This window comes from Mirounga angustirostris, unplaced genomic scaffold, assembly GCF_029215605.1.
Source record: "Mirounga angustirostris isolate CCGP_5_RB_7025 unplaced genomic scaffold, mMirAng1.0.hap1 SCAF_7, whole genome shotgun sequence".
NCBI lineage: Eukaryota > Metazoa > Chordata > Mammalia > Carnivora > Phocidae > Mirounga > Mirounga angustirostris.
Genome location: NW_026991715.1, coordinates 7,935,936 through 7,949,563, shown reverse-complemented (window position 1 = coordinate 7,949,563; position 13,628 = coordinate 7,935,936). Strand labels below are relative to the sequence as shown.

Genomic DNA, 13,628 nt, shown 5'->3' with positions numbered 1-13,628 from the left:
TCCTGTGTAGGCCCCCTCGCCACCTTCCACCAAAGCCAGAAGCCCCCTCCTCCCCTACCTGCCAGCCCCCACACCTCCCCTGCTCATCTCCTGCCACACTATGATCTGGACCCTGCTGATACGGCACCGCAATGCCACCCTCCTGTGTCCCCTCCCTTCTCAATGACCCGGGGGCCCTGTGCCTGCCAAGGGGCACAGGTCACTGTCAGCTCATAGGCTGGCCCCTGCGTACCCACACCCTCCTGAATGCTCCAGACCCAGCAAGGATGAGGATCCCGGTCCTAGGTCCTTTGTGCACATCTTAGGTGGGCCAGAGCCCTGAGAAAGTTGGGACGTGGGCAGAGACATAGGATGTACAAGCCCCTCTGCCTCTTGGGTGACTGAGAGCTGACGTCACCCTCCTCCTCCATCTCTCAGAGTCCCATCTGGGCCGCTTGCTCCAGAGCCCAGCACACGGCCAGAGTTTTCTGAGATCTGCCTCCCCAGGACCACTCCGTCCTGGTGCAGCCCTTTTCCAGCCCTCCTCTCTGCCCCTCTCCCCAGGGGTGTCCTCAGAGCCTGACAACCTCTGCTCTGGCCCTGTAGCCCAGGCCCCCGTGGGACCTGAGAACGCACGCGGCGGGCTGCCTTCTGGAAATGGGCAGAGACAAGGCGAGAGCAAAACGCAGATCAATATTTCAATAAATCATCCTGCTGCAGTGGCAAAATCACTCCGGTTGCCAGAGGGGCTGGGCGGCTGGGCCGAACCATAGGCATCTCTGGGAGGAAGAAGGCGCTTGCTGATTCCTCCGGGGCCAGTGGAGAAGGGCGTGTTGGGGCTGTCTGCCTGAGGACCTTTATTCCGGGGCTCTCAACCCGGTGACCTGGGGGATGTGTTTTGTTTTGTCCACATAACTGACTTTAAGTGGGGTCAACATTTACTAGGAGGTGGGCTTACTTTGGAAGACCCAGATTCGAAGATTGGCCCAAGAAATCCAATCTGGCCCCATTTCTGCATACCCACGGTAGCGGGGTGCTGGGTGCTGTCACCCTGACAATTGTGTAGGGGCCTCTGGCTTTGTTAGCGTCTTCACTTACCACTGATCGACCCCCACCTTCTTTATCATGGCAAGGAAATATTTCTGCGTACCCTTACCCCTTTCTCAATGGGCAACACAAAAGGTAGATTTGTTTTTCTCATAACCAACCTGCCTCACCCCTGTCGGCGTTTGGGGGTTCAACACCCTCCCAGTACTTCCCACAAGCCCACCTCCTGAGCACTCTGGCCTCTCCCCCCAACCCCCACTCGCTCTCAGCCTCTTTCAGCCTGGCTCCTGCCTTCGATTCTGTCCTTGACCTCGTGGTCCTTTTCCTGCTCTCTGGCCCTGAAACAGGTGTATCCTTCTGGCTGGACTTTGGACTCCTCCTCAAAGATGTGGCCAGAGCTCTTCTCCCACTGGTGTGGGGCACACCAGCTGGACCCCGGAGACCAGCCACTGCCCTTGACTGGGGTTCCCGTGGTTTCCCCAAGGAAGAAGTGCGTTGCTCAAGACTCTCGTAGCAAGTGACGATAACACAACTCAAACTGACCTTGACGGGAGAGGTTGCCTGACACACATGAATGAGATGCGTCTCTGGGACAGGCAGCCTCTAGGAGGTTGACCCCACCTCTTGGTTTTCACAGCCTGGCATAGTCCCCTCCCCTTGAGCGTGGGCAGGACCGAGATTCCTTTCTGAAGTAGACTATGTAGCACCAGGGCCTTGGAGGGAACCAGACTAGAATTAGCCCAACCCGTGGAACCCTAAGGACCCTGAGGGCAGGCCAGCCCATCACGGTCAATGCTCTCCTGACATGTGGGCTAGTAGACATAGCCCTGGAGGAAACAGAGCTCCTTCTATGGGAGGTGGCCCAGCAAGGCTGCTCAGCTGCTCTGTGGGCTTGGTGAGTGGGGAGGTCGCACTCCAGTGGGGGCTCTGTGGCCATCCTAGATTGAGTGCCCATTGGTGGCCTGGTGATCTCCCTCTGATCTAGACTCGGCTGGCAATCTTCAGCTCAGTGGCTACGAACACAGGCCCCAAATTCTAACACCAACTCACATCCGCCCACAAGAGTCTTTTCCTTCTCCTTCCACCCAGAGCTAATTCCCTAGAAAGGGGGTCCTCCCACCTGATTCCTTCTTCGGAGCTGCGACCTCTCTGGTTTTCTGGAGGCAGCTCCACCTGGCAGGGATTCGGGCTGACCTGCAGGCGTCTGGCTTAGATGGGACACAGACGGAACACTCCCTTCGTCCGGGCAGCGAAGGTTGTGCTACGGCCTTACGGCAACAGATATTTATTTCCTGCTCCTGTTACGTGTTCGGCGTCTCTGTCGCTCAGGGCCTGGGTGAGAGAGCAGCTACCATCTCGACATTGCTGGGAGCGAGGAGCGATCTCTGCAGGTCTCCTGTGGGCGGTTAAATACTCCGACCGGGAAGAGGCACTGGTCCCTTTTGCTCACAGCTCACTGGCCAGAGGTAGTCACACTCTCTTCCCGGTCCTGACTGGGGTGGTCACACACCTCCCTTTCCCTGCTGCAGCTTCCCCCGGGCTGTCCATCTCTGTGCCTGTGTCCGGGTCCTGGTCATCACACCTCTCATTCCAGTCTGTGACTTCCTTCATTGGGACTCACTATGTCTCGTTATAATGAGCACTCTCCTCTCCCAGGTGCCTTATGCTCGGGACTTGGGAATTGATGCGCCATCTTGTAAGTCATTGACTTGGATAATGCATGAGAACCCTGGCAGTGAGCGGTCCGCCCTGGCCTTGAATCATTCTTCCTTCTTCTGGAACAGCCTGGCTTCCCAGCAATACCCTCTATCTACTCTTCACTACTTCTATATGTGAAAAGGAGTATGTGGCTATGCTTGATGGATGTATTTGTGCCAGAGAAGAAACAGAACACATGCATACATGTGTACTAGGGAATGCATATCTCTACTTTATGGACAGAAGGATCCTGAAAGAGAAGAACCACAAGCTCAGGACTCTTTGCATGGAGGGAGCTCTTCGGTGGTGGGAGTTCGTAGTGAGAGGAGCATACACACTGCCTGGTGTGAGGACAGCAGCGAGAAGAGGGAAGCGTGCCACATAGGGGAGCCTTGCTGTGGGGACAATATGGCATATGTTTTGTTTGGGGAGGCAGTCTAGGGCAGGGCGTTGAATCTAGACTTCGGTTTTAGGCTTCCCAGCTGTGTGGCTAAGGGCAAGTTACTTGACCTCTCTGGGCCTCATTTTCCTGCCTCTCAGGGTGGTTGTGAGGACTGAATGAGAGAAGGAATGCCAACACCATGGTGCAGAGCGGGCTGCTGTGCTGCCCATCCCACAGCCAGCCCTGCTCTCGGGTATGCGTCATGATACAAAGGGAACGTGGGGCTTCCAGTGGCTTCCCATCTGTGATTCCTGAGAGGATTATCGCTATGCCCCTGTTCTGTATGTGGGTCCTCTGCTCTATCTGCTGCAGTTTTTCTCTTCCATGGTGTTTGTGCTGTTGTCTGCAAGACCTTCAAACAGGGAGAAACAGGGCTCCCGTCCCCTTCTCTGGACTTGCCCGCCACATTGGGAGTTCCGTCTCCCCTGCCCGGGACCCTGCCAGAACTGTGAGCTCTTCAGCATGAGGTCCGCGTTGCATTTGCCTCCTGCCCAGGGCTGCACAGAATAAGCCTGATAGACCACCGCAGGGGCCCCTGGAAGTGGGCTAGGCGGGATGGACTGTGTGAGGCCTTGGATGGCCTCGGAGCTTGGCTTCCACGTCTCATCTGAGAAGTGGGCCATGGCTTCGTGTGGACACTCACACAGGTGTGTGTGCCTGGGGAGCCTTCCCTCCACTCAGAAGAGTGAGCCAAGTGGGAGGAGGGTCCTGAGGGGGACCAGACTCAGCGCCATGTGGACCAGGGCCCCAGCAGAGGGGGTCTGTGAGCACTACAGCTTGCTCAGCTCCCGTCCAGTCAGCCCAACGCTAACCCCTCACTTCCGTCTCTCCTGACCCCCCTCCCTCCCGCAGTCCATGAACCTCATTGAGATCGGGAACCCCTCTCAGAGCCTGGAGAACGTCTGCCGCTGGGCTTATCTCCAGCAGAAGCCAGACACAGGTCACGATGAGTACCACGATCACGCCATCTTCCTCACGCGGCAGGACTTCGGGCCTTCGGGCATGCAAGGTGAGCCTCAGCTCTGCAGGGGCACAGAAAGGAGGGAGGCTGGGCATGAGCCACTGGCCCTTGCAAGGGTCCCCAGCAGCCTTGGTCCAGACTGAGGAGGGTATCAGGGCAGAGAGAGTATGTGGCCGCCTTAGCCAGTGAGGGGCTGCTAAGTACCAGTGACCTCCCAGCTCATCGAAGACCACTAGGGCCCCTGCCATTTCCCCCAGGAAACTGCATCCCTCGGGGGGACAGCAAAGGTCAGAGGTGGTGAAACGGGTAGAGCCTGGGGCTGGCAGCCCCACGACCAGACGGGATCCAAGGCAGAGTTGTTTGCTTCCCCCCATCTTTAAAAACCAAATTTGAATAAATTTTCCATCTTTAGAAGTTAAAGGATTTCAGTTAAAAATTCAAACTGTATAAAACTGACGGCTCTAAAAGGAGAAATTGACAAGACCTACAATTATAATTGAAGATTTTAACATATTCTTAGTAAACGATAGAACAACAGATAAGAACATTGGTAAGGATACAGAAGACTTGAATGAAGAAACGACCTAATGAATTACAGAATACTACACCAAACAACTGAGGAGTACACACTCTTGATGAGTGCAACACGAAACCATATGGAAGCAGACTAGGCGGGCCCATAGGGAAATCTCAACAAAATACAGAAGATCGAAACCACACACTGGAAAAGAAAGATAACTCAAAAAACTGTGAATGCTTGAAAATTAAACAGTATACTCATCAGTAATCTGTGGTTCAAAGAAGTAACAGTAGAAATTAGAATATATTTTTAAACAAAATGATAACGACAATACTACATATAAAAACTTGTGGCTGTAGCTAATATAATGATTAAATTGTATTTATAACCGTATCAGTTTACCAGTCAACCACATCAACCAAAATGGCTAAACCGGATCAACCAATCAACCAAGAGGGCTGGAGAGTCAATCATAGAAACTTCTATCTCAAGAAATTCAAAAAAGAACAGCTAACTAAACTCAACAAAAGTGAAAGGAAGGAAATTATAAATGTAAGAGCAGGATTGTTGAAATGGAAAACAGTTGTAAAGAAAATCAGTAAAATAAAAATTTGGTTCTTTGAAAAACACAAATTAGAACCGGAATGCCCAAGCCATGCTAGTTTAAAAAAAGAAAGGAAGAAAATACAGATTTACTAAGATTAGGAATATAAAAGGGATATAATTACAAATCTTACTTTAAAAAAGGTAATAAAATAATGAGAAGGTATTTTGAACATCATTATGTTGATAAATTTAGATGAAGGCTATAAATTCTTTGACAAAACATAAAATCTGGGGAAACAAAGGATCTGAGTAGTCTCATATCAACTAAAGATACTGACTTTATGATTAAAAGCCTCCCCTTCAAAGTAAACTCCAGAACTTGATCGCTTCACCAGAGAATTTTTCCTAATTTTTAAGGAAGAATAAAATCAATCATACACAATCTCTCACAGAATGGAAAGAGAGGAACATTTTTCCAACTGATTTTATGAGGCCTGCTAACATTAATACCAAAATCTGAGATGGACATTACAAAAACAAAGTTATAGGCCAATCTCTCCCATGAGTATATATACAAAATCCCAAATAAAATGTTAGCAAATCAAATCCAGTGCTATGCATAAAAAGCACTATAAGACAATGAATTTGGGCTTATCCTAGGAATGCAAGGTTTAACGTATGAAAATCAATCATTGTAATTCACCAAATTAATAGAACAAAGGAGAAAAGCTCGTGGAATCATCTCAATTGATCAAGAAAAAGTATTTGACAAAAATTAATATCCACTTATGATCAAATGTCTTATTGAACTAGGAATAGAAGAAAATGTTCTAAATGTAATAAAGGGTATTTACCAGAAAAAAAAAAAAAAAGCTCTAGCAAACATCATATATACTGGTGAAATGTTGAAAGGATTTCCTCTAGACCTGAGAATGGGTCAAGAATACTTGCTATCACCACTTCAATTCAACATTGTAGCGGAGGTCCCAGCCAGTGAAATAAGGCAAGAAAAAAATAAAAATAAGGGTCAGAAAGGAAGAAATCAGACTCTCATTTGAAAATAATATGCTGTGTACATAGAAAACCCAAAAGAATCTACAAATAAGGCATTAGCATTATTGAATAATTTCCTGCATATAATGTCAATATATAAAAATCAATTGAATTTCTGTATTCTAACAGGAAAAATTAAAATTTGAAAACTAGTACCACTTAGAATAATAAAAGAATAAAAAATAGCAAACACCTAGGAATAAGTTTAACAAAAGGTATCCAAGATCTAGACCCCAAAACTGTAAAACACACTTACAGAAGTTATAAAAGACAAAATCAATGAAGCGGTGTGCCATGCTAATGGATAGGGAGACTCGCTATTGTAAAGAAATCAATTTTCTCCAAACTGACCTGCAAGAGAATGCAAGTGCACTCCAGAACAAGTTCAGATCCAGCAGAATAGTTGGAGATATCGACAAGTTTCTAATATTCATCCAGAAATTCAGTGGGCCAAGAGCAGTCAAGAACAATTGGAGAAGATGAGCAAAGTATTCAGTGCTCCCAGAAATACAGTAGTTGAAGAGTGTATTTTGATGCAAGGGTTGACAAATGAATCATGAGAACACAGAGTCCAGGCTTGAACACACGCATGGATGGACGCTTGATTTATTGTGAAGTGGAGGGGAAAGATGGTCTTTTCAACAAATGGTTGAAATGGTCAAATGGTCAGATCAGGCAAATAACCAAATTGGGGCAAAAAATGAAGCTTGACACGCCTCCTTTTTTAATTTAATTTTTTCATTGAGATATAATTGACATATGTCATTATATTAGTTTCAGGTGTGCAACATAATGATAGGATATATTGTGAAATGATCACCACAAGTCTAGTTAATATCCATCACCACACATTGTTACAAGGTTTTTTTCTTGTGCTTAGAACTTTTAAGATCTACTCTCCTAGTAACTTTGAAATACACAATACAGTATTATGAACTACTGTTTCCATGCTGTACATGACATCCTCAGATCTTATAACTAGAGGTTTGTACCTTTTCACCCCCTTCCCTCATTTTGCCCACCCCCTACCCACTGCCTCTGTATCTATGAGTTTGGCTTTATTTATTTATTTTTGGATTCCACATATAAGTGAGATCACAAGGTGTTTGTCGTTCTCTGCCTGACTTATTTCAATTAGCATAATGCCCTCATGTTCCGTCCATGTTGTTGTGAATGGCAGAATTTCCTTTTTATGGCTGAATAATATTCCAGTGTGTGTATACACCACATCTTCTTTATCCATTCATCCACTGATGGACACTTAGGTTGTTTCCACGTCTTGGCTATCATAAATAATGCTGCAATGAACATGGGGGCTGTAGATGGCTTTTTGAGTTAGTGCTTGTGTTTCCTTCAGATAAATATATAAATACCCCAAAGTAGAATTTCTGGATCATAGTTCTACAGTTAAAGATAGTTCTATTTTTAAATTTTTCGAGGAACCTCCATACTGTTTTCCACAGTGGCTGCACCAATTTACATTCCCACCAACAATGCACAAGGGTCCCAGTTCCATACCAACACTTGTTATTTCTTAGTCTTTTTGATACTAGCCATTCTAACAGGTGTGGAGTGATACCTCATTGTGTTTTTGACTTGCATTTCCTTGATGGTGAGTGATGTTGAGCATCTTTTCATGTACCTGTTGGCCATCTGGATGTCTTCTTTGGAAAAATGTCTATTCAGGTCCTCTACCCGTTTTTAAATTGTGTTGTTTGTTTGTTTTTCCTATTGAGTTGTTTGAGTTCCTTATATATTTTGAATATTAACCCCTTATCAGATATACAATTTGCGAATATTTCCTTCTATTTTGAGAGAGGATGTCATGACTGGAGGCAGCAAGAAGGGGCTTCTGCGGTGCTGATACAATTACATTTCTTAACTGGGGAGACAGCTACACAGGTGTGATCCTTTTGTGATGATTCGCTTGTTGTATCCTATGACTTGTGCATTTTTATGGATGTATATCATACTTCAAAAGAAAGAGCTTTAAAAAACCATATAAACTATATATTCAGAAGAGTGGACCCATTTTACCCCATTCCCATTTTCTACAGATAGTCATTTTTATTAGTTTCTGGTTGATCATTCTAGTGATCCTTTTTATAAAAATGAGTATACTTATATAATGTACATGCTCATTACACCCACCACTTCCTTCCATGAATTTTTATACCTACTGCCCTGCATCTTCCTCCACTCTTTTGACCTTTGGCTTCTCTCTGCTGCCCACTTGCTCATATCTGCATAACTAGGGAGAATTCCTGAGTGACCCTGACCAGAGGCCAGATCAGTTTATGTTAACAAAACATTTCTCTGGCACTGCAGCTGCCCCCTTTGCCACACAGATTGGCACCACAATAGGATTCAGGTGGGAACACAGAGTGGGACTCCTGATCCCACCGAGCTCAGAGTAAGGCTCCTGGTTGGTGTTGGTGTCTCTTCATTTGGAGGGGCTTCTAGCTCTCTGTCATAGCAGGAAGCCAGGTGACAGTTGGCACTTTTGTCCAGGTGAGAGCTCTAATGGGGAGCAGAACTGTTCCATAGGGAGAGAAACCACCGTAACGTCTATAGCAAGTGACCTACTCCCCTGTTTCGAACTGTGAAAGCACAGCTAAGGATGGCCAGACATTTTTTTTTTTTAAACTTACACCATGAAAAAAAAAGTCAGACCAAGATGCAAAACAGAATCAGAGAACTGACTCTAGAGGAGACGGAGATAATTTAGAGACTGGAGAAGAACTTTTTTAAAAAAGTAATACTTCCCAGAATGTTTGAGAAGATACATCCCATAAACCCAGCACGGGTTGCTAGGAAGAATTAGAGAACAGCAAAGAATCTTTATAAAACTAAAGATATAATGGGTAAAATAGAAAATTCAGAAGCTGAAATAAAAAGTCAAGGGCAGGGGCTCCTGGGTGGCTCAGTTGGTTAAGTGTCCAACTCTTGATTTCAGCTCAGGTCACGATCTTAGGGTCATGATCTCAGGGTTGTGAGATCGAGCCCTGCTTCGGGCTCTGCGCTCATTGTGGAGTCTGCTTGAGATTCTCTCTCTCCCTCTCCTTTTGCTCCTCCCCCGGCTTCTGCATGCTCTCTAAATAAATAAATAAATAAATAAATAAAAGTAAAATCTTAAAAAAAGTCAAGGGCATCCAAAAAGATTAAAATAAGAGAACGAAGACATAGAGGCGCAACCCAAGAGGTACAATATCTATCTAATAAGATTTCCAGAAACAAAAGAGCAATAGCAAAATTAAATAAGCTGGAAGGCCATAAAGAAAAATATAAAGATACTTTGGCAAACCTTCAGATCATAAAGACCCATGTAATACGCTAGGTAGTGTGAATAGGCATATGCAGTCTTTGCATACAACGAACAAAGAGAAGATCTCCAAGTTTGGCTCTGGGACACTGATTCCAGAACAATCATCTTAAAATCTGCAGAGCAAAAAATACTTTAAGATACAGATTTGCCTGGGTGCCTGGGTGGCTTGGTTGGTTAAGTGACTGCCTTCAGCTCAGGTCATGATCCTGGAGTCCTGGGATCAAGTCCCATATTGGGCTCCCTGCTTGGCGGGGAGTCTGCTTCTCCCTCTGACCCTCTCCCCTCTCATGCTATCTCTCTCTCTCTTTCTCATTCTCTCTCTCTCTCAAATAAATAAATTAAATCTTTTTAAAAAAAGATACATATTTTCCTGTTTATTACAAGGGGAAAAAGACAGTGGTTCGATTATGATGATTTTACAAACAAGTCTAACACCAGCACACCCGGGGTCACCAGGCCCTTCTTCTTTTCTTCTCTACTCTTTCCTTTGAATAAATTGCCTTGGGATCTCCCCATGGGGACTCCGAGGAGTGAGGCTACGTCAGGGTTCCGAGGGCGGAGGCTCCTTGCTTGGTGGGCCTCTAGGTGGTGTCTTAGCAGACCTCCCCCTGCACCCCCCCCAGCTCTGTACGCACTTCGCACTTCTTTATCTTATCCAGGGGCAAGTGGCTAGGCCCCATTCCCTGGTTTTCCTCAGTGGTAGGTGCGGTCTCAGGGTCATGCCCCCCTCCAACCTCCCCCTCCTCACCCATGGGAATGCTGTCCTCTAAGGCTGGAGACATCTGAAGAACAACCCCACCCTCTGATCAGATTCAGCCCACCCAGAGGATTCAGATGTTCCACAGGCCAACCATCTGCAGGCCTTCTTGCCCGCCTGCTTGAGCTGTTCTAGCTCATTCCTGAGTCCTCCCCTTGACCCCTGTGTGTCTGCCTTTCCTGACTGCTTCTTTGGGCTGCACAATGTAACTGGGTTGGCAAAACACACTGTGTCCCCTCACTATTACCTGTGAATTCAGTGGCCCTTTCTAAGCCACTTGAGTGGGGATGGGGCTGGGCTGGCTGAGGGCAGGGGGGTCCTTGGGCATCTATGTCAGGGGGATGTGGCCTGCCGCAGCCGCCCCTCCCCACTGCTGCTCCCCACCCTCCGCCTCTGGGGGCACCTTGCCTGGTCCGGCTCCTTCCCTACAGACCCCTGGAAGAGGGGAACCCTTCAGGAGGAACATGGCTCAGACTCTCCTCAGCCAGAGTACAGGTTCACTGGCTGAGAGCTCAGAGGGCCTTGTTGTCTGCAGCTGGCCTACCCCTCAGTCCTCTCGGCCAGTCCTGGCTGCATGACAGCAGGGCAGTGTGGCCTGCTGGCTCTCGTCCCTGGGCTCTGCCCTCGAGCAGCGTCGGGGGTCCTCCCTCACTGCTCCCTGTGTGTGCTTTGGAAATGGGCCTAGCTGTACCCGGGAGACTGACCCCGGCTGCAGTGTGGACAGTGACGGGCATGGCCGAGGCCGGCTGCCTGGGGTGCATGTCACCTGAGCTGTGTCAGCATGGGGCAGCTGGTTTGGCTCCTCTGCTCTGGGGATGGTGGGGGGCACTGGGGCCAGGGCATCCCCCTGACTCAGGCCCGGAGCTAGAGCCGCCCTTTGTCTCCTCCCAGGCTATGCTCCTGTCACTGGGATGTGCCACCCCGTCCGCAGCTGCACTCTGAACCACGAGGATGGCTTCTCCTCAGCATTCGTGGTGGCCCACGAGACCGGCCACGTGTAAGTGGCCTCGCTGTCCTTGTCGCGTGGGGAAGATCGGGGCCCTCTGTGCCCTGGGGAGGGCAGGGAGGGGACATGCCCTGTGTGAAAAGCACCTGGGAAGTAAAGTTCTGAGCTCAGCACTGCACAAGGCAGGCCTAAGGTCCACATTGTGCTGAGGGAACAAATCAAGGGGCCACGCGCGTACTGGGGGGCCCCCGGGCATTATGCGGCGCAAGCCCCTGGGCAGGGGCCTCCTTACCCCATTTTACACACCAATAGCTGGGGCTCTGAGGGAGCCCTGCCCGGAATTAGAGAGCCGGAGGCGGGGAAGCCACAGCTCCACCCAGGTGTGCAGCCCCCAGGCCCCCCCCCCCCCCGAATTTGGGGCAAACTCCGTAGGGCCGCTGGGCGGGTGCGGGGATTTGAGCCCACACCGCTGAGTATGTGGAGGCTCCAGCGGAGGCTGCCCCGGCCCCCGCTGCCTGCTCCCGAAACAGCGCCCCCTGGCGGGCAGGATGTCGAGGGGCGGCCTCCGGACACCGTCTCCCCCGCGCCCCTGGCTTTAAGAACCGAGCTGGCGGGAGACCTGGCTCAGGGCAGACCAGCGAAAGCCCCGGGGAGCCGCTGGGGGAGGCTGGGGCGGCGCCCCGGCCGCCAGGTCAGCGCGGCTGCCTTGCCCCGCCCCGCACAGGCTGGGCATGGAGCACGACGGGCAGGGCAACCGCTGTGGCGACGAGGTGCGGCTGGGCAGCATCATGGCGCCCCTGGTGCAGGCCGCCTTCCACCGCTTCCACTGGTCCCGCTGCAGCCAGCAGGAGCTGAGCCGCTACCTGCAGTGAGTACCCCCGGTGTGGGCAGGACGGCCCGCAGCCCTGGGCTCAGCTCCAGGAGGACGGATGCACCGCCCCCCCATGTGCCTGCGTCCCGCCCGAGGCCTCAGACTTCAGTCCTCCAGCCCGAGGTGCAGGGGAGGGAAGGCAGAGCGGCGCGAGTCAGTGTGCGCGTGGTGGGGGAGGTCCAGTTGTCGGGGGGCTCGGCCCTGAATGGAAAGTGGGCACAGCAGCTGCACCTTTAAAGTCAAGGAAAAGAGATGCAGCAGGGAAACTGAGGCAGCACGGCTGAGGGCTGGAGGTGCAGACGGGCCCCCCACCATGGCTCTGGAAGGGGCCGCGGCTGCCGGCTGAAGGCTGCATGTGGCGCCCCGTGTGTCCCCCCCAGCTCCTATGACTGCCTGCGGGACGACCCCTTTGCGCACGACTGGCCGGCGCTGCCCCAGCTCCCGGGGCTGCACTACTCCATGAACGAGCAGTGCCGCTTCGACTTCGGCCTGGGCTACATGATGTGCACAGCGGTGAGTGTCCAAGCACCCCTGGGTGCCCCTGCCCGTCTGGCTGGCTTCTCAGGAGGTGGTGGCTGTTGGGTGGCTCCTGAGGGCGGGGCGGAGCAGGCCTCCAGAGCGGCAGTCTCTCCCTCTGCACCCGCTGGCTCCCTCCCGCTCCGCACCCGGTGCCCACCTGGCCAGACCAGACGTGGTCCTGGTGACGAGGCCTGTGGCCAGGGGACCGCAAGGGATGGCGGGCGGGGTGCTGGTGAGGCCCCTGTTTTGCCTGCAGCGTTCCAGAGGGCTTCCCTGAGAAAGAAGTGAGGTGTCAAGGCTAAGTGAGAGGAGAGGACATTCTAGAAGGCAGGAATCACATGTGCAAAGGCCCAGAGGTGAGGGCACATAGCATTCAGAGGAGCAACCAGTTGTTTCTGGGGTCTGGCGCCAGGGCAGAGCCAGCGGCGGGAACCCCACTTATCCGAGTGGACTGTGTCTGCTGCTCAGGGCCCAGCCTGTCCAAGGCAGCGTGGCAAGAGCATTAGTGTCTGTTAGCGTCTGACCTGATGCTCCTCTCAGCCGCAGGAAGGAAGCAAGCAAAGTATTCCCGGAGGAGGAAACTGAGCACTTAGGTGACATGCCTAAGGCCACAGAGCGAGCAAGTGGTGGACTCGGGGACTGATGCAGGTGGTCTAAGCTCTTGCGTGGCTGCCTAACGAGCTTGGTGGGCTTGATTCTCATTGCAGCGGGGAGCTCTAGAAATATTTCAAGAGGGGGGGCAAAGCCAGGTCTGAGTTTCAGCTGGATCCCTCAGGGACATCCTGGAGCAAGGACAGCCAGCAGAAAGGCCAGAGAAGAGGTGACTGGGGTCCAGGAAACAGAGGCCAAGGCTGAAGCAAGAGAAGGGCAGAGGGGAGGGCTTTAGGAGGCAGAGTCCTCCGCAGGGGGACAGTAGGTGCCCGTGGGGCCCTGCAGTGACAGCCCCTCCCCGCCACTCCTACCG

General features: G+C 50.7%; 1 protein-coding gene across 7 annotated transcripts in view; it reads left to right on the top strand.

Annotated features, from left to right (window-relative positions):
• The window catches only part of ADAMTS2 (ADAM metallopeptidase with thrombospondin type 1 motif 2), a 224,063-nt gene that overhangs the window by 166,154 nt on the left and 44,281 nt on the right, over positions 1 to 13,628 (top strand). For 6 of the 7 annotated variants that reach the window (XR_010412943.1, XM_064595754.1, XM_064595753.1 and 3 more), the window contains exons 6-9: positions 4,019 to 4,175; positions 11,220 to 11,325; positions 11,999 to 12,142; positions 12,526 to 12,658. Coding sequence is in view for 6 of the 7 variants with exons in the window: in XM_064595754.1 (XP_064451824.1) it covers positions 4,019 to 4,175; positions 11,220 to 11,325; positions 11,999 to 12,142; positions 12,526 to 12,658 (540 nt within the window). In the remaining variant the exon portion in view is untranslated. The remainder of the gene's footprint in view (positions 1 to 4,018; positions 4,176 to 11,219; positions 11,326 to 11,998; positions 12,143 to 12,525; positions 12,659 to 13,628) is intronic. The other variant, XM_064595755.1, reaches the window with a different exon arrangement.